This window comes from Bos grunniens, chromosome 8 (assembly GCF_055505025.1).
Source record: "Bos grunniens cultivar Pamir isolate PY7600 chromosome 8, Bosgru_T2T1.0, whole genome shotgun sequence".
NCBI lineage: Eukaryota > Metazoa > Chordata > Mammalia > Artiodactyla > Bovidae > Bos > Bos grunniens.
The window spans coordinates 53,222,345-53,246,809 of NC_141172.1; the positions used below are offsets into that span (position 1 = coordinate 53,222,345).

A 24,465-nucleotide genomic window follows, 5' to 3' on the forward strand; every position below is an offset into this window, starting at 1 on the left:
CAAGGGACTCTCAAGAGTCTTCTCCAACACCACATTTCAAAAGCACCAATTCTTTGGCGCTCAGCTTTCTTTATAGTTCAACTCTCGCATCCATACATGACCACTGGAAAAACCATAGCCTTGACTAGATGGACCTTTGTGGGCAAAGTAATGTCTCTGCTTTAAATATGCTATCTAGGTTGGTCATAACTTTCCTTCCAAGGAGTAAGTGTCATTTAATTTCATGGCTGCGATCACCATCTGCAGTGATTTTGGAGCCCAGAAAAATAAAGTCAGCCACTGTTCCCACTGTTTCCCCATCTATTTCCCATGAAGTGATGGAACTAGATGCCATGATCTTCGTTTTCTGAATGTTGAGCTTTAAGCCAACTTTTTCATTCTTCTCTTTCACTTTCATCAAGAGGCTCTTTAGTTCTTCTTCACTTTCTGCTGTAAGGGTGGTGTCATCTTCATATCTGAGGTTATTGATATTTCTCCCAGCAATCTTGATTCTAGCTTGTGCTTCCTCCAGCCCAGTGTTTCTCATGATGTACTCTGCATATAGGTTAAATAAGCAGAGTGACAATATACAGCCTTGACTTGCTCCTTTTCCTATTTGGAACCAATCTGTTGTTCCATGTCCAGTTGTGTTGCTTCCTGACCTGCATACATGTTTCTCAAGAGGCAGGTCAGGTGGTCTGGTATTCCCATCTCTTTCAGAATTTTCCACAGTTTTTCGTGATCCACACAGTCAAAGGCTTTGGCATAGTCAATAAAGCAGAAATAGATATTTTTTCTGGAACTCTTTTGCTCTTTCGATGATCAAGTGGATGTTGGCAATTTGATCTCTGGTTCCTCTGCCTTTTCTAAAACCAGCTTGAACATCTGGAAGTTCACAGTTCACGTATTGCTGAAGCCTGGCTTGGAGAATTTTAAGCATTACTTTACTAGCGTGTGAGATGAGTGCAATTGTGCGGTAGTTTGAGCATTCTTTGGCATTGCCTTTCTTTGGGATTGGAATGAATCCTGAATGAAAATGAATTCATTCCTGGAATGAATCAGGAATGAAACCTGACCTTTTCCAGTCCTGTGGCCACTGCTGAGTTTTCCAGATTTGCTGGCATATTGAGTGCAACACTTTCACAGCATCATCTTTCAGGATTTGAAATAGCTCAACTGGAATTCCATCACTTCCGCTAGCTTTATTTGTAGTGATGCTTCCTAAGGCCCACTTGACTTCGCATTCCAGGATGTTTGGCTCTAGGTGAGTGATCACACCATCGTGATTATCTGCGTCTTGAAGATCTGTTTTGTACAGTTCTTTTGTGTATTCTTGCCACCTCTTCTTAATGTTTTCTGCTTCTGTTAGGTTCATACCATTTCTGTCCTTTATTGAGCCCATCTTTGCATAAAATGTTTCCTTACTATCTCTAATTTTCTTGACACGATCTCCAGTCCTTCCTATTCTGTTGTTTTCCTCTATTTCTTTGCACTGATCACTGAGGAAGCCTTTCTTATTTCTCCTTGCTATTCTTTGGAACTCTGCATTCAAATGGGTATATCTTTCCTTTTCTCCTTTGCTTTTCGCTTCTCTTCTTTTCACAGCTATTTGTAAGGCCTCCTCAGACAGCCATTTTGGCTTTTTGCATTTCTTTTTCTTGGGGATGGTCTTGATATCTGTGTCCTGTACAGTGTCACAAACCTCCATCCATAGTTCATCAGGCACTCTGTCTATCAGATCTAGTCCCTTAAATCTATTTCTTACTTCCACTGTATAATCATAAGGCATTTGATTTAGGTCATATCTGAATGGTCTAGTAGTTTTCTCCACTTTCTTCAATTTCAGTCTGAATTTGGCAATAACGAGTTCATGATCTGAGCCACATTTAGCTCCTGGTCTTGTTTTTGCTGACTGTATAGAGCTTCTCCATCTTTGGCTGCAAAGGATATCATCAATCTGATTTCGGTGTCGACCATCTGGTGATGTCCATGTGTAGAGTCTTCTCTTGTGTTGTTGGAAGCAGGTGTTTGCTATGACCAGTGCATTTCCTTGGCAGAACTCTATTAGCCTTTGATCACTATGTAGTACACCTGAAACTAGCATAATATTATACATCAAATGTATTTTTTAAAATGTCACATTATTGACTTCATTCATGAATATGCCATGGTTTAAATGGTCATTATTATTGGGCCCACATATTGTTTATAGTTTTTCCCCATTGCCTGCTTCTTTGTACTCTGATATATTGTATCAGTAAGAATTCTTGGTTGCAAACAAACAGAAAGCAATCTTAGATAATTTAAGAAAAGTTATTGGATGTGTGGTAGATTGAAGAATTAACCCTAATAATTTATGGCCTTGGAGTAGCTATATGTGTCCATAACTTTGCCATGGCCTATGGTAGACAGGGTATACATTCCTACCTCTTGACTTTGGGCTGGCCACGTGACTTGTTTCATCCAATGAAATGTTAGCAGACATGATATTAGCCAAAGGTTGAAATGTACTTGTGTGTTTGGGCTTGGTCTTTCAGTTTTTGATGTTCTGAGGATATACCCCAGTTAGCTACTGTTTCCTCAGCCTGCATCCTCAAATGCAACATGTGGAGTAGATAACTTGCTCCAGGGAGCCACTGAATTGTTTATTTCACAGATTTGGTGGCCCAGGAATCTGAGGATGGTTTAGCAAGATTCTATGGCTCAAGATCTCTTTGCAGTGTTATATTCAAAGTGCTGGCCAGGTACACAGAAATCCTATGACTCAGATGGGGAAGAGTCTACTTTCAAACTCAGCTGCATAGCTGTTAGCAATGTTCAGCTCTTTAAGGACTGTTGGATCGAGGGCCTCAGTTTCTCAGCTGGCTGTGGCCTCCCTCGGTTTCCTGCTATGTGGGCCTCTCTGTTGGGCAGATTACAAGGTGGCAGCTCACTTCATTGGAGTGAGGAAGTGCAGAGAGGCAGAAAGAGAGAGAGACAGAGTGTGGGAGAAAGATGGAAGTCATGATCTTACATAACATAATTTAAAAAGGAATATCCCATTGCTTTTGCCATTTTTGCTCATTAGAAGTAAGTCCCAAGGTTTAACCTATATATGAGGGAAAGGAATTGCACAGGGACATTAATATGAGAAGGTGACAGTCACCGGGATCCATTTTAGAAGCTTCCTACTACATATGGTTTACAGAATTGATTAGAAGGCTGAAAACCAATTTGGACATTGACTGGAACCACAGGAGTCAGGAGGAAGGATATTTAGATGTTACCAATGACATTAGGCATATTTTTACCAAAATTACAACCACTTCCAGCCATCTAGTTCCTATTTCTAAGAGATGTTAAATGAATGGGTTGTTCCACATAAAATTGATGCAGGAAAAATTTATGAGTAATTTCATAAATTACTGGTTTATGGTTTTCTGAATTGATTAATGCTTATCATGTGCCTTAGTTCAGTTCAGTTCAGTCACTCAGTCATGTCTGACTCTTGGTGACCTCATAGACTGCAGCACTCCAGGCTTGGAGTGCTGTCCTTGTCCATCACCAACACCTGGAGTTTACTCAAACTCATGTTCACTGAATCAATGATGCCATCCAACCATCTCATCCTCTGTCGTGCCTTCTTCTCCTGCCTTCAGTCTTTCCCAGCATCAGACTCTTTTCCAATGAGTCAGTTCTTCACATCAGGTGGCCAAAGTATTGGAGTTTCAGCTTCAGCATCAGTCCTTCCAATGAATATTCAGGACTGATTTCCTTTAGGATGGACTGGTTGGATCTCCTTGCAGTCCAAGAGACTCTCAAGAGTCTTCTCCAATACCACAGTCTGCTTTAGAGTTCAGGATAATTATTGTACATAAAGAACAGTCTTAAAATATGTTTTCAGTGTACCAAAGTTCTTTTTATTATCTAATGCTTAAAAAAAAAAAAAAAAAACTCCTACATATCTATTTAGTGAATCAGTAAAGAAACTAGTCAAAGGGATTATTTGATAATGGATGGAGGAGAAGGCAATGGCAACCCACTCCAGTACTCTTGCCTGGAAAATCCCATGGATGGAGGAGCCTGGTAGGCTGCAGTCCGTGGGGTCGCTAAGAGTTGGGCACGACTGAGCGACTTCATTTTCACTTTCATGCACTGGAGAAGGAAATGGCAACCCACTCCAGTGTTCTTGCCTGGAGAATCCCAGGGACAGAGGAGCCTAGTGGGCTGCCATCTATGGGGTCGCACGGAGTTGGAATGACTGTAGTGACTTAGCAGCAGCAGCAGCAGACTTATCAAATGGTTATCTTTCCAAATTTTGAGCCTTATAGTACATACTTTCTTAGGGTATGTAGACCTAACCATTAATTTTGTAGGTGGATATCCATATTGCTGAACCCTTTCATAACCTCCATTACTACTGTCATGGCTACTTTGCTCATGAGCCCATTGGGAGTGACAGGAGTAACTAGTGAAATGAGTCAATGGTAATTCACAGAACAGGTTATGCTATCAATCCAGTTATTAAAATCCTTTTAGGCTGAGGTCATCCTTTGGTAAGCATTAATATGAGACACAAATATCTTTCTACTTTGTGTCTATTTGGAGAGGTCTCTCCATACCTTGTGTGTGGTATATATTTCCATAATAGCTGTGACAAGTTACCACAAACTTACTGGGCTTAAATGATACAAATTTAATATCCTATAGTTTCCTAGGTCAAAAGTCTGAAATGTGTCTCAGTAGGCTGGTTTTTCCAGTAGTCATATATGGATGTGAGATTTGGACTATAAAGAAAGCTGAGCACCAAAGAATTGATGCTTTTGAAATGTGGTGTTGGAGAAGACTCTTGAGATCCAACCAGTCCATCATAAAGGAGGTCAGTCCTGGGTGTTCAATGGAAGAACTGATGTTGAAGCTGAAACTCCAATACTCTGGCCACCTGATGTGAAGAACTGACTCATTGGAAAAAACCCTGATGCTGGGAAAGATTGAAGGCAGGAGAAGAAGGAGATGACAGAGTTTGAGATGGTTGGATGGCATCATCGACTTGATGGACATGAATTTGAGCAAGCTCTTGGAGTTGGTGACGGACAGGGAGGCCTGGCATGCTGCAGTCCATGGGGGTCTCAAAGAGTTGGACATGACTAAGCAACTGAACTGAACTGAAAGTGAAGTCACTCAGTCCTGTCCGACTCTTTGTGACCCCATGGACTGTAGTATACCAGGCTCCTCCGTCCATGGGATTTTGCAGGCAAGAAAGCTGGAGTGGGTTGCCATTTCCTTTTCCAGGAGATCTTCCCAACCCAGGCATTGAACCCCAGTCTCCGGCATTGTAGGCAGATGCTTTACCATCTGAGTGACCAGGGAAGTTGAACTGAACTGAGGCTAACATCAAAGTGTCAGCAAGGTTGAGTTCCTCTCTGGGGCCCTAGAGGAGAATTCATTTCCTTACCTTTCCAGCTTCTAGGGGCTGTTAATATTCTTTGAACCTTTAACCCTATCTTGGCTTCTGCTTCTTGGAGAAGCTGGACTTGCACAGCTTATCTTCCTTCAGTTCAGTTCAGTCGCTCAGTCTTGTCCAACCCCATAAATCGCAGCACACCAGGCATTCCTGTCCATCACCAACTCCCAGAGTTCACCCAAATGAATGTCCATCAATTCGGTGATGCCATCCAGCCATCTCATCCTCTGTCGTCCCCTTCTCCTCCTGCCCCCAATCCCTCCCAGCATCAAGGTCTTTTCCAGTGAGTCAGCTCTTCACATCAGGTGGCCAAAGTATTGGAGTTTCAGCTTTAGCATCAGTCCTTCCAATGAACACCCAGGACTGGTCTCCTTTAGGATGGACTGGTTGGATGTCCTTGCAGTCCAAGGGACTCTCAAGAGTCTTCTCCAACACCACAGTTCAAAAGCATCAATCTTTGGCGCTCAGCTTTCTTCACAGTCCAACTCTCACATCCATACATGACCACTGGAAAAACCATAGCCTTGACTAGACGGACCTTTGTTGGCAAAGTAATGTCTCTGCTTTTTAATATGCTGTCTAGGTTGGTCATAACTTTCCTTCCAAGGAGTAAGCATCTTTTAATTTCATGGCTGCAATCACCATCTGCAATGATTTTGGAGCCCAGAAAAATAAAGTCTGATACTGTTTCCACTGTTTCCCCATCTATTTCCCATGAAGTGATGGGACCAGATGCCATGATCTTCGTTTTCTGAATGTTGAGCTTTAAGCCAACTTTTTCACTCTCCTCTTTCACTTTCATCAAGAGGCTTTTTAATTCCTCTTTACTTTCTGCCATAAGGGTGGTGTCATCTGCATATCTGAGGTTATTGATATTTCTCCCAGCAATCTTGATTCCAGCTTGTGCTTCTTCCAGCCCAGCGTTTCTCATGATGTACTCTGCATAAGTTAAATAAGCACGGTGACAATATACAGCCTTAATGTACTCCTTTTCCTATTTGGAACCAGTCTGTTGTGTATCTTCCTTACTGTCTGGTCAAGTGTCCACTCCTACATGGTCTTCTCTGATAGATTTCACTACTGTAGACCCCTTTCCTGGTTTTTCATTAGCAATTCATTTTTATTGCCTTTATAGTGATGATCACAATGCTTACATAGTTGTTTGTTATTTGGTTAATTATTTACTGCCTGTTTTCCCTACTGGAATGTAATCCTCCTTTGGGCAGGGACATGATCAGCCCCAGCACTTAGCTGCATTCCTGGCGCATCTTATGTGCTTCGAAGATACTGTCAAATGAATCAGTGGATTCTGATATATTTTCTTACAAGGGCCTGGGAGGTATGGAGGTCGAGACTAACCTAGATATTACTGGGCAGCTGAAGGCAGCATATGGATCCCAGTTTCTTGGGTTAACCAGGTAAAAGAAAGATGTCCCTAGCTGTTGACTATATGTACCCATTTCTCTGGATCAGCTCCATTTGTGTCAACTAAGTGTAATCACCCTTTTCAAGGTGTTGATTCTGAAAAATAATGGCCAGAATGACATACAGTGAGCATTAGAGAGAAAGGTAAATGCTATATGATCTCTTATATGTGAAAAAAAAAAATTAGAAACCAAGCTTATAGGTACAGAGAACAGATTGGTGTTGCCAGAGTTAAGGGGCTGGTGGTGGTAGAAGTGAGTGAACTATTTTCATTTTTTAATTTAAATAAACTGAATTCAAAGATTGTGCATACTCATAATTATTGAAAAGGAAAGATATTCCACAGTGAATTAAGAGAGATATGATGAAAGTATTTTTCATAGTATAATTATTTTTAAAAGACTCTGTGTGTACACACACACATACATATATATATATATATATATAAATTCAAAATGATATGCACTAAAATATCAACAGGTGAATGAACACAGGATAATTTTTATTTTGTTATCTTTATTTTTCTATAGTCTTTGAAGTCTTATAGTATAATATATTACTTTACACACCAAAACCTTAATTTTTGTTGTTACTTTCCTTCATGAAATCCGTATAGAATTTAGAATTTCTGTATTTGAAACCCCACTTTCAGGAGATTACTAGGTGATTTATTATTTGTTTTCCCTAAATGTTTAAGTGGTAACTCTTTCACCCCAAGAAATAGTTTTTTGATTATGTGTCAACACCCAAAATAAGTTAGAGAGGGGAGTTAATATGAAAATCTTAGATTTATAACTTTATATGATGCCTAAAAGTGGCACTGTTCTCCTCTACTCTGAAGAGAAAAACAGCTATCAGAGTCAAAGGCAAGGTTTGCTTTAATTTCCCGTGGTGCTGCGGCTTGTCCCAGACCTTTCCCCTTCGTTACCATGGTGGTGGCAGGGGAAGTCTGGGGCTTCATTTGCTCCCTTGACAAGGGCAGATACAGAATTAGGTGTAGGCGAAAGTCTGTTGCTATGTGTTCTTCAGTGACTGTTTTAGTGGTAGGGGTATGTACCACATTTAAAAATTCTCTACGAAATATTACCCAGAGGACTTTAAAAAAATGTTCCTTCTCACTTAAAATGGTGAAGGTCAATACAACAAGAAGATTTGGCATTTTGGCCTCAGAAAATGTGAAATGTAGGGGTAAGAGTCATGGCTAATTAGTCCTAGAATTTAATTCTCATGTCTGGTCATATTGGAAGCTATATGACAGCTGGCTGAAAAGGGCAAAACCATTTCTGATGCTTTGAAACTGTGCTAGTCTTGAGCAAAGTTGACCAAATTTAGTCAGAAGTTTTCCCTATGTTGGGATCTGAGGCTACAAATTACCTCAATTTGTGGCTCTCAGATAGATGAATTTGTGTGCTGTGATTAACCGATAATGGATCCCATTTTTGTCTTAGATTCTGCTGGTCTGATGTTATATTATTCCCTTTGGACAGATTCTCAAAGGCAACAAACCTGTTAGCTATCCATTTCTTGGGCCAAAAATTACCACTTTTAATGTGCGTGTGTGTGTGTGTGTGTGTGTGTGTGTGTGTATGCACATGGGGGTATATGTATGCAGAAATGATTGCATTTGCTCATATTTGATATGTCTATTTAACACAAACCTATAAAGTTTAATAAAAATTCAATAGAGGTTCACCTATGCAAATCAAGACCAAGATATACAAAGCATAGAAAGTATTGAAACTGACAGAAAAATGTGCTATTATCTGAGCAATGCAATCAAAGAGAAACTATCCCTTTGCAAGGGGTCCATATTAGAATGGTAAAAATTTAAGAAAAGGCAGCATTACCCTACCCTAACTGTAAGGGTAGAGAAAGAAAGAAAGAAAACCTGTCAGGTATTTGTGAAAGTAAAAAGTTCCCTTTCTTTTAAGACACAATAGCTTGTGTAATTTTGTCACATGTATCTGTTGCTCTCATATCTTACTCTGTGCTGAAATGCTCACCAGAGCATTCACGGGAGCAAGTCTCCCTCCCACCCCTGACACCTGCCACGGAGAATGTGTTGCATTATTCATTGGGAGCTAATGGCAGGTGATGAGATCTGTTCATGCTACATCCCTCACAGTAGGTGTTTATCACTCTGTTCACTCACAGCCCTGCTATTACTAAGGGGCCAGAAGAACCCTACACACTCGCTTGAAAGGTAATGGGAAACGTGCTCAGCTTTCTGGGCTCACAAGTGCAGATGAAGGTTATCACCAGGGCAGCTGTGAAGCCCAGGGCGGGAGGAAGGTGGTCACTCTAAAGCGAACAGCTTAATTTTGGAAATCCATACAAATCATGTCAGAGCCATGATAATCCATCTTCCTTAGCTTCCAGCCTTTCAGCAGTCATTGCTCTGTAATAATTTCCCCTGATTCACCTGTGATCTCTATAAATAACTGGGGTGAGGGAGGAAATGAGAGGGGGAAAGAGATGGGTCTGGCTTAGTGTCTGATGAGCATGCCAGCGAGGAATTTATCTCTGTCTAGTAAGCAAGATGCAGTCTCCTCCGAGGGTGGGTGGTGGCATGGCCACACAGAAGAAGCTAGTAGACAGACAGTCCTGCGACCCCACCTCAGTGCTCTGGTGTCATTTGAAATCAACTTGATGGGAGAGGTAGTAGTTTTAGTGATTTATCTGGATGCTTGTGACAAAAAAATTATGGAGCACTACCATGGCAGCACGTGGGAGGAATAGAAGGGTGACTATTTTATCCTCAAGTACTTAATTCCTTCCAGGAGCAGGAGTTAGCAGAGATTTCTTTGGTCTACCATTTTTGCCACAATAACCCCCTTTGATTCTAACATCTTTATTCATTGTATTCTGGTTAAGTCTTTTTCTTTTTTTTTTGATTTGTATTTTTTGCCTTTTTAGGAGTAGGATAACTTTGGGCATATAATCTGGGTTTCAAGGAGGTTAAGCAAAAGAATCTGGGGACAGAAAAATCACAGTGGTCAAGATAACCGGGCAGAAAGGCAATTGAATTTTTGTTCTCCCAGCTCACTTGTGTTGACTTCACTACTCATCCAAGATGGATAATGTCTCTTATCCAAGGTGTCCTGTTGGTGTCTTCCTGTGACGTCATAGTCAGTGTGGTGTAATGAAGGCCAGATGGAATAGATTTAAGGTGGGAAAAACATGGATTTCAGTCATAGGTCAACTAGTTAGTAGCTGTGGGAATTCATTTAAACTTTGTGAGCCTTGCTTTTATTAATAGTATAATGGGTGTAATATCAAGTCTAGGGTTACTTTGGAAACTAAATGATAAACATTCAACAAATGCTTTAACAGTTTCTAACTCCTTTCATTCTTTTGAACTTTCTTCCATTCTTTTGAACTTCTTTTACTTGGCCAAAGTAAATGTCTTTATGTAGGTTGACAAATCTTTTTTCACAAAGTGAACAAGTTCAAACACTCTAATAAGTGTTTTGTATCGGCTCTTAGTTAATGGGTTAGTGGTTAAATAAACTGATTTATAACTGTGTCATGGAATATTATTCAGGGATAAGGGGAAAACAGTTGATGCAACAACTTGGATAGATCTCCATGGGAATTATGCTGAGTGTAAAAAGTCAGTCCCGAGAGGTTAAATACTATATGATTGTATTTATATAACATTTTTGACATGGCAACATGATAGCAATGCTTGTGTGCATGCTAAGTTGCTTCAGTCATGTCCAACTCTTTGCAACTCTATGGACTGTAGCCCTCCAAGCTCCTCTATCTTGGGATTCTCCAGGCAAGAATACTAGAGTGGGTTGCCATTTCCTCCTCCAGGGAATCTTCCCAAACCAGGGATCAAACTTGGGTCTCTCACATTGTGGGCAGATTCTTTACCGATTGAGCCACCAGGGATGGCATCATGATAGCAACAGGGAACAAATTAGTGGTTGTCAGGAGTTAGGTAAAAGGAAGGAAAGAGGGAGGTGAGTGTAATTATATAAAGAGTAACACGAGGAATCCTTGTGGTGGTAGAACGTTCTGTGTCTTAACAGTGGTGGTGGTTCCCTGAACCTACATCTGTGATAAAATTGCATGAGACTGAGTATACATACACACACACACACAGACACACACATGCAGGAGCGCAACTAAAAGTGAATGTCAGTAAATTGTATCAGTGTTGATTGGTTTTTATAGTGTCCTGTAGTTTTGCAATGTATTACAACTGAGGGAAACTGGGTAAAGAATGTGGGAAATCTCTCTGTTATTTCCTACAGCCGCATGTGAGTCAAATACCTCAAAATTAAAAAAAAAAAGTTTAAAAAGCATAAAAAATTGTCTTTAGTCTTTCCATAGTAGCCATATCCAGGTATAAATATAATTATTTCTCAGTTGGTAATATGACCATGAGGGTCATATTCCTTTAGTCTGATAATTTCTAAAAAAAAAATCCTGAAGAAATAATAAAAATGATACACATACTTAAGTCCAAAGATTTTCATCACAGCATTATTTAGAGCTGTGACATGCTAAAAGCAACTTAAATTTCCAACTTAATAATGCTTATTGCATATTTCTAAGATGAGATAAAAACTCTAGACTGAAGTAAAGCTTTAATGCACTAACCATTGACTACATGCCACAGATGAGGGATTTTTCTTATTTATACCATCTCCCCCTATGTTTTCTGTCTTCTTCCAATTTTTGATACTATTCTGTGTTTTTCAATTTATATATTGTTTTCTTAATTACATTTTATATTATTTTATGAGGTACTGTTGTAAAGTAATTTATTTTGTCTTTTAATACACTACATTTAGAATTCCTTTGAATCTTCCACTTTTTTCAAGCTTTACGGAGCTATAATTGACACAATAATCCCCCACTTCTTAAGACCAAAATATTTCAGCCCCTCCATTCTCTACCACATATCTCTAATTCTGTCAGTTAAGCCATTGCTTTTCCATTGTCAGGTTTTACAATGTCTGTCTATAATTAAGTCTTCTGTAATTTCTCTCTAGGTTAATTCTGCACATTGAAAACCACTAAATAGGATTTCCAATATTATGATTATGTAAATATTTTGCAGTTTGGAACCAGTTAGCACAATTCCATTCCTAGAGAAAGAGATGACACCCTATGCCGCTGAAACAGTGTTGCTTGAAGGAGAAAATTCCTCAGAAGGTCAAATGAATTCTTATCTACTATTAATTGCTCATGGAGAAGGCACTGGCAACCCACTCCAGTACTCTTGCCTGAAAAATCCCATGGATGGAGGAGCCTGGTGGGCTGCAGTCCATGGGGTCACTAAGAGTCAGACATGACTGAGCGACTTCCCTTTCACTTTTCACTTTCCTGCACTGGAGAAGGAAATGGCAACCCACTCCAGTGTTCTTGCCTGGAGAATCCCAGGGATGGAAGAGCCTGGTGGGCTGCAGTCCACGGGGTCGCGAAGAGTCGGACACGAAGGAAGTGACTTAGCAGCAGCAGCAGCAGCATTAGTTGTTGAAAACTGTGTCTCGTGTTTTTGATTGCAGCATATGTATACTGTAACTTTCTTAAGTGTACTCTGTATTACCTAGAATTTCTAATTGCCTTGATGTATTCATTTCTTTACTATGTTGCCAAACTTATCCAATTCCTTAATCATATTATTTATTGAATACTGAATTTTAAAGTTAATTTTGAAGCAGTTGCTATAAACTTTGTTTCCTGGGTTAGCTTTTTTTCTTGTACTCCTTTTTCATGAGGCCACAACTTTATTCCACTGTATCTCTTCCTCTTCCAAGAAGGTCAATGGGAGGCAACATTTTTTTCATTCTTGAAAGGAAAACCCAGTTAATCGAAAAGTGTCAGTTTAGTGGATAGATACATATGATGGATTTGTGTCTTGCTCATTAATGCATTGTCAGAGTTTCTTTTTCTACCCCTGGATGTAGTCTTGGAGAACTTCCATAGCTTTCTGGTTACTTATGGTTAAAAGCTGTCTAGTCCATTACCAGATCTTCCATCTCATCTCCTCCCCTTTCTCCAGCAAGCCTTAGATTTTGTTGTCTTCACTTGTGCTCTGTCTGACCCAGCCCTTCATGCTGGGATCTCTTCTTCCCTTCTTTGGGCCTAACCTTCTGATCTTCCCTTAACTTCTGTCTTGTTTTAGAGGAATAACAAATACTGAATGGCTACAGCAGAGACTTTTGCTGATGATGGGGAAGGAATAACAGTACACTAGCCTCAAAGCCCATCATTTGAGCAGACTGACACCAATCCATTCATATCCTGGTGTATCTGGGTTTTGGGATTCTAAACCAGATAGACTATGGGGAAGAAATAAAGCCTTCTCCACTTCTGCAAGTCAACTTTACTTCTACTAGTCTAGGTCAGCTACCATCGGAAATTTTCCATTCATTGCTATTAATAAGTGAACTGTCTTCTAAGATTCTGCTAGTAGTCTAAGGCTCCATTTTAATTTTGATGCACTCACGAGATCTTTATATTTTTCCACTTTAAAAAGGTATTTTAGTGGTAAATTGAAAGAGAAATCTTTGCTAAGCAGAATCTATTATAAAATCAGAACACATACACATTTGTATATAAATATGAATAAACAGAATGTCTCAGGTAATTAGACTTTGGACAGATCTCTTAGTTCCTGCTAACATAGCTAATGTGAAGTATACTATTTAACTTTATCCCAATGCCTTCATGCTAGATATAACAGAGCAATGATATCAGCATTTTATAATTAATAGTTTGTCACACCTTATTTTTTGGAGCAGTTAAAGTTTGGCTAAACCATATTTCTTCATTAAATTTCTCCGTCTGACCTCCTGGCATGTTTGGTTGAAGTGAATCTTAGTTCTGTTTAGCAAATTAAAAAGAATATGACAAGACATTTTGAAAAGATTAGATAAAAAAGGATGGGTTTCCCAGGTGGCGCTAGTGACAAAGAACCCATCTGCCAACTCAGGAGATGCAAGAGGGAAGATCCCTTTGAGTAGGAAATGGCAATCCGCTCCAGTATTGTCGCCCAGAAAATTCCATAGACAGAGGAGCCTGGCTGGCAGTCCATGCGACTGCAAAGAGTCCAGACATGACTGGGTGACTGAGTGCAAAGAAGGGTATGAACATTAAGCTATTAAAAAATAGAAGTATTTAAAGTCTTTAATATGCAGAAGCATTCCATTTTACGAAGTGGTCAAATTTTTAGCAATCTCTACTAGAAAGTGGTCCCAAACCTGGAAGTAAACAGAAGACTGTTATCTGCACCTTTAGATATATTGCTACAATTGTTAAATTATGTTTGAGAGCCATTGCTTCAAAAGATAGGAATTTGAGATTAAAAAATAATTTGAAACTTGTTTAAAAATGTTGGCTTTAAAGAAGATATTGATTAAGCATCAGTGAAATTACTAAGGGTGTGGGCTCTAGCATCAGAGAGATGTGGTTTGGAATTCTGGATTCTGCCTCTTCCATTGTCTGATTTGGGATAAGCTATTTATCACTTTCTAGACCCTAGTTTCATGTGTATGTTGGACATAATAACACCTATCTCAAAAGAACTGCTTTGGGTGATTATATGAGAAAATCTATGTAAAGATAATTTTTGACTTATTAACTATATGAGAATAATCACAAATAATTTATGTCAAATATTAATTGTGAACTCTTAATTTATGCAATATTTTATTCTTTAAAGATATTGAATAAGTGAGTCTTACACAGTAACTTCCTGAGCTTTCTAAATTTGTCTGAAATCGTATTCTTCACAGAATTGACCATGATCTCAACATCCATACTTGGAAGAAACTTCAGTAAAGTTTCAAAATACCCCATCAATGAATTATGAAAAGAGCTATTAATTGTTCTCTATATTAATATCCAGCATGAATAAATCTTTATTATGGTGTATTACCAGTTATACAGTGGGCTATAGCAGTTTTAGGGCTGCCTGCATATTTACATGCTTGAACAAGAAACAGATAAAACAGAGAGTGGATATTACAGACTCTAGTCATTCATACACAGTTCCTGGTGAGCTATCCTTCTTCCACTTCCTTTTGGCCCAGATAGCTACCCTCTTTCCTACCTACTGTGTTGGAAGTTGATTATGGGGGTCTAAGTTCCAAATCCTAGTTCTATTGAATTTATATTTAAGCATTATGAAGTATAGCATTTATAGTATTAAAAAATCTGCCAATATTTTAAAAGCTGCTTTGGCCATGAAAGAACGTGTACTTTCAGAGATGTGGAAAAAAGACTAATAAAAGCTAGTGAAGTAAGGACACATGTATGGTTAGATCAACTCTGACTGCAGGGCATCAGGCAGATGTGGGCCCAGGAGAGCCAGATACACAGACTTGTAAGTATCTGATTTCATTTTGGACACTTTCATTAACCATCTACGTGTCGTTGGGGAAGCTAAAAGAGTTCTGTAAGCCTCTGACTTCTCAGCTATAAAATGTCAAGGGGTATAATTCTGGGAGTCACAGAAACTGGGCTTAAATCGCAGCTCTTCTACTTAATAAACTGTGTGGACAAGGTATTTAAAATTTGAGCCTCAGTTGCCTCCAGGGTCAGATGGGGATAACAATAGGATTTACTGCATACAACTTTATGAGGATTAAATGAGTTAATACATTTAAATACAAGTAAAGTACCATGCATGTAATAATGCACATTATATGTGAGTTAATATTTTAAGTGTCTGGTTGAATTAAAGAAAAGAAAAACCCTAGGCAGATCAGTACTATGGAGAAAGTTGTTTCTGTGCCTCCAATCTCCTTTTCATTCTCATCCCATCAGGAGAATCGTGGCTCCCCCAAATGTCCATGCCTTAATTCCTAGAACCTATGTATTAAGTTACAAGGGAAAAACAATCTTTGCATTGTCAGTAAGGGTGTAAACTAGCCAATGTCTTGATTTTGGCCTTGTGAAACCTTGATGAGAAAAAGCAGTTGAGCTAGCTTATACTTCTGACCTGTACACTGTGAGATAATACATTTGTGTTGTTTTTAGTGATTGTGTTTGTGGCAGTTTGTTATAGTGGGAGAAAACTAACATACTACCCGACCCCCTTGCAGACCCTGTGACAGTTGGCTGCAACTTCAAGGATATTTCAAAGGATCACCTGGAGAGGAAAGGTCTGTGTAAGATCGTTGTAGAGACTTAGGTAATATAAAGAAATTTCTCAGAAGGATGCAGTCAACATTATATGAGCAGGAAAGGATAGGATGGAGAGTATATTCTCCATCTACATATAGTGAGATTTGAGGAATTTTAAAACTTAAAGCAACACTTATGAGTCTACTTTTATCTCCTTGTTTTAAGATGAAGAAACTGAAAATCAACTTGCCAGTGAACTTGCCCAAGTTAAAATATCCAGTTAAGTATTTGTTCCAGGCTAAGATTGATCAACCAGATTTTTGTGGTGTCCTCTTTTTACTCTATGTTCTATTTACACCTCACTGATCCCAGTCATGTGATGAAGCATGGGCCAGCAAAATGCTGAGGGAAGTGACTAGGAATGTCAACAGTGTTTTCCTTTTCAGCCGGGAAACTTGAAGACCAGCTTGTTTAAAAAATAGGACTTTAGGTATGAATATGCATATGGCTTCACTTACCCTCCAGATAGGGCTTATGCATATGAAATCCTAGCATAATTATATTGCTTAAGCATTCTGCTTTGTCTATAGGCTAACCTGGTCATAGGTGAAAAGAAGTCATTGAAACATCAGATGAGGGCTTAGGTTAGGTGATTGCCAAGATCATTTCTTGTCCTAGAATTGTTAAGAGCACTCAGCTAGTGATTTATGTTGGCTTAGAAGGATGCCATCCAGACCTTGATCAGTGTTGGAAAACAATTTCCCAGCCAGCAATGCAAACAGATAGTTCCACAAGTTGGCCATGTTTCTGGTAAATCATCCATGAAATCACCGGGCAGACATGTCACAGCATCATAGAACCTTCACCCAGGTTCACATAGGTGAGATGTATGACAGCAGAGGACAACAGAGGAGCTATTTTTCTCTTTGTAGTGTTGAAAGTCTGGCTTTCTTTTTGGGTGCTATTAAAATCCAAATAGATGCATATGTAACATGTTAGTGAGTGGGATTTTTTTCTGTTTCTCCAGAATTGGTAATATGGCTCAGTGTTGAAGAGGGTCCAAGTATCCTTTATTTAAATGGAGACACCCAACACTGGGCTAGAAACCTCTCCAGAACTTAATAAGAAGCCACCTGCCCTTCTCATTCAGCCCAAGTTATAAGAATAAGACTGTGTGTATTAGTTCCCTAGCGCTGTCCTAACAGAGCACTGCAGATTGGGTGGCTTACACAGTGGAAATTTATTGTCTCATAGTTTCTAGAGGCTGAAAGTTGAGATTAAGCATTGGCAGGGTGTATTTCTTCTGAGGTCTCTCTTACTGACCTGTAGATGGCTGTCTTCTTCCTGTGTCTTCACATGGCCTTTTCTCTGTACTGTACCTATTTCCAAATTTCCTCTTCTTACAAGGACACCAGTCTCACTAGATCAGGGCCCACCCTAATGACCTCATTTTAACTTAATTTGTCTCTTTATATACCTTATATCTAAATACGGTCATAGTCTGTATGACATAGGTATCGGGCTTTAGTGTGCAAATGGGCAAAAGTGAGCAATGGGGAAAGGACAACAGCATGGCAACCCACTCCAGTATTCTTGTCTGGAGACTCCTCATGGGCAGAGGAGCCTGGCAGGCTATAGTTCATGGGGTCACAAAGAGTTGACTGAGCGACTAAGCACACATGAATACAGAGGAAGTTGCCTTGTTTTTTGGAATTTTTAAAGCCTGCATTTTTACAGACTGCATTTTTACTTAACTTTCATGTGTTTGGGAAAGATCAAAAGAGAACCACAACTGTTAGCATGGCTACACATAAAAGACTATAGAGGTTAAAGGATACACCAGATATCCTTGGACTGCCCAGGTGACATCTAGGCAAGCTAGTGGATAACACAACCCAGGGAAGGATTTGAAAGTAAGCATCATTGGTTGGGCTTCTTAAATCATACACATACTATCTTTGTTAATGATTCTCAACAAGAGTAAATTGGTCCTCCAGGATACAATTAGAAATTTTAGTTGTAACAATTGAGAGGAAGCACTATTGTATCTAATGGGTAGAGGCCAAAGATGCTGCTAAACATCCAACAATGTACAGGGCAGGCTATACAACAAAGAAGTATCCAAGTCAAAATTGAAATAGTGTTGCTGTTGAGAACCCTGGCATATGCTACTAGATTGGCATGGGCCATCATCATTTCATAGAATCAGACTGCATCAGAGGGAGACCAGCGATGCCTCCTCATTGCTGACAGGTGACCCATTTCATAAGACTATTTTTGCCTCCTTTATTTCTCCTCCTAGGACTCAACCTTAAGGATTGAGATCAAGGGGAAAGAAGGGAAAGAAGTTACCAGAAGTACACCACATTTTCCCATTCTGCAATTCAGGGACATGGTGGAGAAGGAAGAATATAAAAGAATATAAAAGCAGATCAGGGTCCTTGAACCTCCGATCTAGTCTGTGATATAAGAAGTAGTTAGTTTTGAATTAAATATGAGATTAAATATTAACTAGACTGGTTTTTTATTATTGTTGTTCAGTCAGTCGTGTCCAACTCTTTGCGACCCCATGAACTGCAACACGGCAGGCTTTCCTGGGTTTTTATAAGTACCTAGAAAACTATTGATCTGCTTCGATGTCCTTAAGCACTGGGAAGGGAAAACTCTGAACTTGGAAAGAGTGACGATAAGAAATAAAGTAATTTCTTGTTTATAGCCCAATGACTCAAAACTCTTATTATAATATAAAGGTTACCTATACCTGTATGCAGGTTTCCACACATGCCAGTCAAGATCTTGCCTTGTGATGCCACCAAAAGATAATGCATTCCAAAGAAAGACAACCCAATATTTGCTCAACTCAGTATCCTAAATTTTTTGAACCATAAGTGGGGTGATGATTTTTTGAAGTGTAATGTCATACTTATTCATCTGGCCATGTGATATAGAGAAAATCGTATCTGTTTTGGAGTGAGAACATCTAGATCCACTCCACAATTTGGTAACTTACTCAGCTGAGGATGTGATCTTTGTTTGTTACATCACTTCTCTTTGAGTCCCATTTTTCCATCTTCAAGGTGGATGAATGTAGGTTCGATCATTACTCATAAAGTTTGTTTAGAGTTTACTTGGGGTGAGGGAGTAAGTCCTTATTTCTTCCTGATTTAGCAAAATGTTTTCATACTCATGATGCAGTGATAGCTACTATTTACAGAGTACTTTTCTACATTATTTTATTTACATAATTTTCAAAAACAAGCAAAACTGATCTATAGTGATAAATTTTCAGCATGGTATTTACCTTTGGCTGGACAGGGTCATAAAAGGGTAGCTTCTGAAATGCTGGTAGCATTTTCTTCCTTATCTGGTAGGTTGTGCATTGATCTCCAAGTTTGCATTTCAGTAAAATGTTGACTTACAAATATTTTAACCATCTTTAAAATTATCATTGCCTCAAGTGCAGTTCCTGAAACCAGAGTTAAAATAGGCAGTTTTTTATAATATTTTTAAAATGTCCCATATTCTTTTCTGAGTAGTCTTGAGAACTGGATAGGAAATTTAGTCCTAATTTGCTTTATAACCAAAGAACCATGAAGTGTTTTTGATTTCAATAGGAAAGTTGGTACAGTTTTGGAGTCATTTGACAGATTACTGTAGAAGAAACTATGAAGTCTGACATTGTTTCTTCCCTACGTTCTTTTCTTTCCTATCTCCTCTGAGCTCTTTTCTTCTGATGTAATTGTCACTCAGGGGAGCCTAGTACAGTGCCTGTCTGCTCTGCTGCTGTCAGGAGGGCAGGCATTTGGGGAGTGAGCATTCACTAAAATTGGGGGTCTGATCTGTTACCTCATTGTGGAAACGAGGAACATTGTAGAGTGAATCTCAAACAATGGAGCCCTGACAGCAGAAAGGAAGGGGACCTCTTCTTGGAAAGAGACTCTCCTACAATCTCAGAGATCTTTGTTGGGAAGGGCTGTTCTCTCTGCTGGAGCCTCCTTTAACACCCACAGAAGCCCTTCTGCTGGAAAGTTACCTTTTAGCAAAGGTGGAATGATCAAGCAGGAAAGGAAAGCCCTTTTAGCTGTCCAGGTGGTCAGAAAGGGAAGAGGAAACAACATCAGGGACTTGTGTTGTTAAATAGCTGCCCTGCTTCTTTTGTTGTGTGCACAAACGCAGTGTTTGTGAAGGGAAATGTTTGGTAACTATGCACACAGCAGGAAAGTATAGTGAACATTTTCTCAGATTGATCGATTCACACTACGTGTCTTTGATGTGCAAGAAATTGGGGTTACAGGATTATTAAAACATGGTTCTTGGCTTCAGTATTTTCTCCTTTGGGTAAAGCAGACATGTTGGGCAAAATAGCATTCTGGCTAGTTTGTGATACATGGAGGCATGAATGTGTTGTAAACAAATGTATGGTGAATAGTTTTAGAAATGTTATGTTCTGTATAATCCCATTTATGTAAAAGGTTAATATATAGTATAATGATTCCACTTAAATAATATATTCAAATATTAAAAATATTTAAAAATCTAGAAGCAGTATATTTGTATTTTATTATTTACTAATAATAAGATTAAGAACAGTTTTAAAATTTAATTTTTGAGAGTAAAATTTTTTTTCTATTTTTAAGATATGTGCTCATTGTAAAAAAAAAGAAGAGTCAGTCTTTAAAGATGTAAAGAAGGGAGTGACAAATCACAAGTAATCCATTTTCTAGATGTATAGACATGAATGAGTTGGCATATATCTTTTGGGACTTTTTCTTAAGCATATGTACACCCAACATAAACATATATTTGAGGTCATGCTATGCTTTTTCTTTCCATGTTAATTATGTTATTTAAATCATTTATTTAAAAGAAATATGCAATGTATATTTGTTCATTTATTTTTCCAGCTTTATTGAAGTATAATTGATAAATTGCACCTGTTTAAGGTGTTATTGTTGTTCAGTCACCCAGTCATGTCCGACTCTTAGAGACCCCATGGACCCCAGGCCTCCCTATCCCTCACCGTCTCCTGGAGTTTGCTCAAGTTCATACTAGGCCACCAGGGAATTTCCCATTTAAGGTGTACAACATGATTTTTTGATATATGTATTGTTTAGTTTTTGTAAGCAGAGGTGAGTTTGAAATGAAAAACAGAATTTTTTCTCCTTATTATTCCTCAACCTCATTTTCACTCTCCCAAACCAACTGCTTTTATACACTGCTCTTTTTTAGTCCTTCCTGTGATTAATTTCATATATATATCCGTGTGTGTATGTATATATATATATTTATATATATACACGTACTTATATTTCTGCTCTTCCTTCTATTACCTCTTTTGCTCTTTCACTTCCCAGTTTCTGGCAGCTCTTCTTTTAATTTTACATAGTCATGGTGAAACATTTACCTTCCTTTCTGAAACCATAATTATTATGAGCTTGGTCTTTAGCTTTTACTGAAGGCTGAAAACCAATAAATATTATTTGTTTTTATGGCTATGTACATATTATTCACCGCAAATTCAAATAAAGGTGTTGGATTGCATTTCCTTCTTTTTATGTCCAACATTATAACATTATTGCCATTTGAGGAAGAATGTTTCTAATGTCAAAGTCAAATGGATTTGCTTTTATTACAGTTTTGCTTCATTTTTAACATGATTCATATTTAAACAATGGCTTTTTTGGATAGCTCTTCTTTCTTCTGTCTTTGCTTTTTTTGTTGACTTTTAATAAATGAATTTATTATCTTATTGCATTTTTTTGCCCAGTGGTTGTTGAAATAAAAGTGACTTTTTATACTATGTTACCAAAATTATCCAATCTCATTTTTTGCATAAGCAATACTTTCTTCTCAAAGAAAACCCTCCTAGAACATATTGACTCCCTATCGTATCTGGGCTCGTTGTTCTTTTAATTTGCTTACAACTTCAAAGTTGTTAGCCCCACAAAGTGTCTTGCACTCTTGGGGTAACTTTTTTCTTTTGGAATCCTGTGTCTTCCCTTTTTCAGTTTCAACTTCATTTTGTATTTGTAGTACGTGTTCATTTTTTGTCAGATTCATGAACAATGCTGGTTTATCAACATTCTGCACAGAATCCAAATACACGTTTACATTTTTCTCTGTGCTTTGAGTATTATTTAGTATCATAGAATTTTAGGTCCAGAATGTTGTGCAACTTTGAATGCATCTTTATCTTCTAGCATTCAGGCTGGCTGGTAAGAGGTTTGATGTCAATCTGATTATGTATCTACTTAATTGTTTTGTAGATGAAGCATATTTTGGTTCATTCTCCTGGAAGCTGTTTGAAGGCAAGAGCAGTTGCCCGGCCAGAGATAATTTCATCTGAATCAGGTCTGTAGGAGTGAAGTGCAGAACTGTGAGAGAGCCAATCTGTGTGATTCAGTAGCTCTCCTTTTGTAACTTGGCTTCATTTCTCAATTTTCCTGAAAAGCCTGGCTAGAACTTTTCATTCTTTATGCACTAATGGTCAGTAAGGATTATAGAGCACTTGCTATTTACTGAAGCATGGCATGGCTAAATGGAAGTGTACAAAATATCCAGCATTTGTTTTTAAGGATTCTGGATCCATCAGAGATAAAATACATTTGACCTAAGCCTTTGTCTTCTGGAAATAGTTTCTAGTTTGAATTCTGTTGTATTTATTTTCATCACTGAAGAGCCTGAAGATACCCACAAGTTACAGGTAAAATAGGTATTGTTATTGTTATTGTTACCGTATTGTTACTTTTATAAAATAGTTGTCTGATTTCATCTATAAGCAACTTGACAGATGTTTATTGTGATTGTAAATTTGAGTTTTGGAAACCCAGTGGTAAGCCCAACTGGTCAGATGAGTTATACAAGAAGGGCTGGCCCTATTTTAAAGTTCATCTATAATGGCACCCCACTCCAGTACTCTTGCCTGGAAAATCCCATGGGTGGAGGAGCCTGGAAGGCTGCAGTCCATGGGGTCACTGAGGGTCAGACACGACTGAGCAACTTCACTTTCACTTTTCACTTTCATGCATTGGAGAAGGAAATGGCAACCCACTGCAGTTGCCTGGAGAATCCCAGGGACAGGGGAGCCTGGTGGGCTGCCGTCTATGGGGTCTCATAGAGTCAGACATGACTGAAGTGACCTAGCAGCAGCAGCATACTTATTGAAACTTAAGAGTTTCTAGTCTATACCAGATCTAGACCCATCCTTGTTCCTATGCAGATTTTCCCTAGGGCCTAGATATAAATCTTTTGAAGATGTGGGCAGATATAGTCTGATATACACGAGGTAAATGGAGGGCAAGAATTGTTCATGTGTTTGAGAGAAGACATGGAGTAACAGTTTCTTAGCTATTAAATCTTTGAGTGGAGGTTTGTGACATAAATAGATCAGGCTACTGAGAAGGGGATAAAACCTCTTTCATTTATATAACTAGGAAAATAATAGCCCCTATGCATGAGGACATTCTGAGTGTGTCTCCTACTGACACCATGGTTCTGCCATATTCTGAAATATTTATTGAAAAAGTTTAGAATCATCAATAATAGTTACTTGATGGAGGTTTGTGGAAATATGCTCTTTCAGCTCTGAGGACCATGTGGTTCTATTCAGCTAGTTATTATCACAAATAATTAAGGTCAAAAGCACCATTGATGCTTATTTTTCCACAGTGCATTAAAAATAATATTCTTTGTCTGAAAGCTGCTGAATCTGATACACCACTTTGAATCCTTCTAGTGCATTAGTGGGGCAGACTTCTGTGATGGTGGCGCTGTGTTTGAATGACCTTTGTGCATAGAACTAAGTGATGGCAATAGGCAGAATAATCTCAGCCCCTGTGTTCTAGAATTGTGGGTTTAAAGAAGGCTGCAGGAATCAGGCCATTGAGATAACTTAATCAAATGCAAGAGGAATTTTTATCTGAAAGGTACTTTTGTTTCCGTTTCTTTGTGTCCAGAGAGGGTCTACAGTGGGAAGGAAGATAGACAAAGTACAGGAAGAAGAACAAGTTGCAGTAATTTTCTCTTCCTTTGACGAAGCACTTGACTCACCGTGTTGCTTTTTATCGGCCAAACAACTTAAGCTGAACAAGCTATCATATTTTCTCATTGTTATCCATGAATTTTATGTGCTAATTATTCTCTATGCAATTTGTCTTTTCTTTGTTCATTTGTATTAACTTCATTTCCTTCCTCTTTTTTTCTATTTCCCTCATAGTTATCTGTTCATTCATTCCACATGCACCTGTGGATGATGTTCTGTGAATAGAGACCACGTGATGTGATGGATACAGAAGTGGATAACATAGGGCTCTAACCCTGCAGGATGTCACACCCTGGTTTGTGAGGCTTAGAAGATAATATTTAGAAATTACCTTTGTCTTTTCAGTTGTTTTGGTACTTTGGAGGTGGAGCTTATCTTTTGTATATATACATCTCCTACCCTGTAAAGACACATAGATGAAAAAGAAGTTGTTAACTTCATGGGCTTGAGGTTTGTAGTACAGACTCTGGCCCCACATTCTGCTTTCTCT

At 38.6% G+C, this 24,465-nt stretch overlaps 1 protein-coding gene across 19 annotated transcripts in view; it reads left to right on the top strand.

Annotated features, from left to right (window-relative positions):
* The window catches only part of LOC147367073 (GTP-binding nuclear protein Ran-like), a 462,878-nt gene that overhangs the window by 345,508 nt on the left and 92,905 nt on the right, over nt 1-24,465 (top strand). For all 19 annotated transcript variants that reach the window (XM_086415645.1, XM_086415646.1, XM_086415644.1 and 16 more), the window contains one exon: nt 22,201-22,285. In XM_086415645.1, coding sequence (XP_086271771.1) covers nt 22,201-22,285 — 85 coding nt within the window. The remainder of the gene's footprint in view (nt 1-22,200; nt 22,286-24,465) is intronic.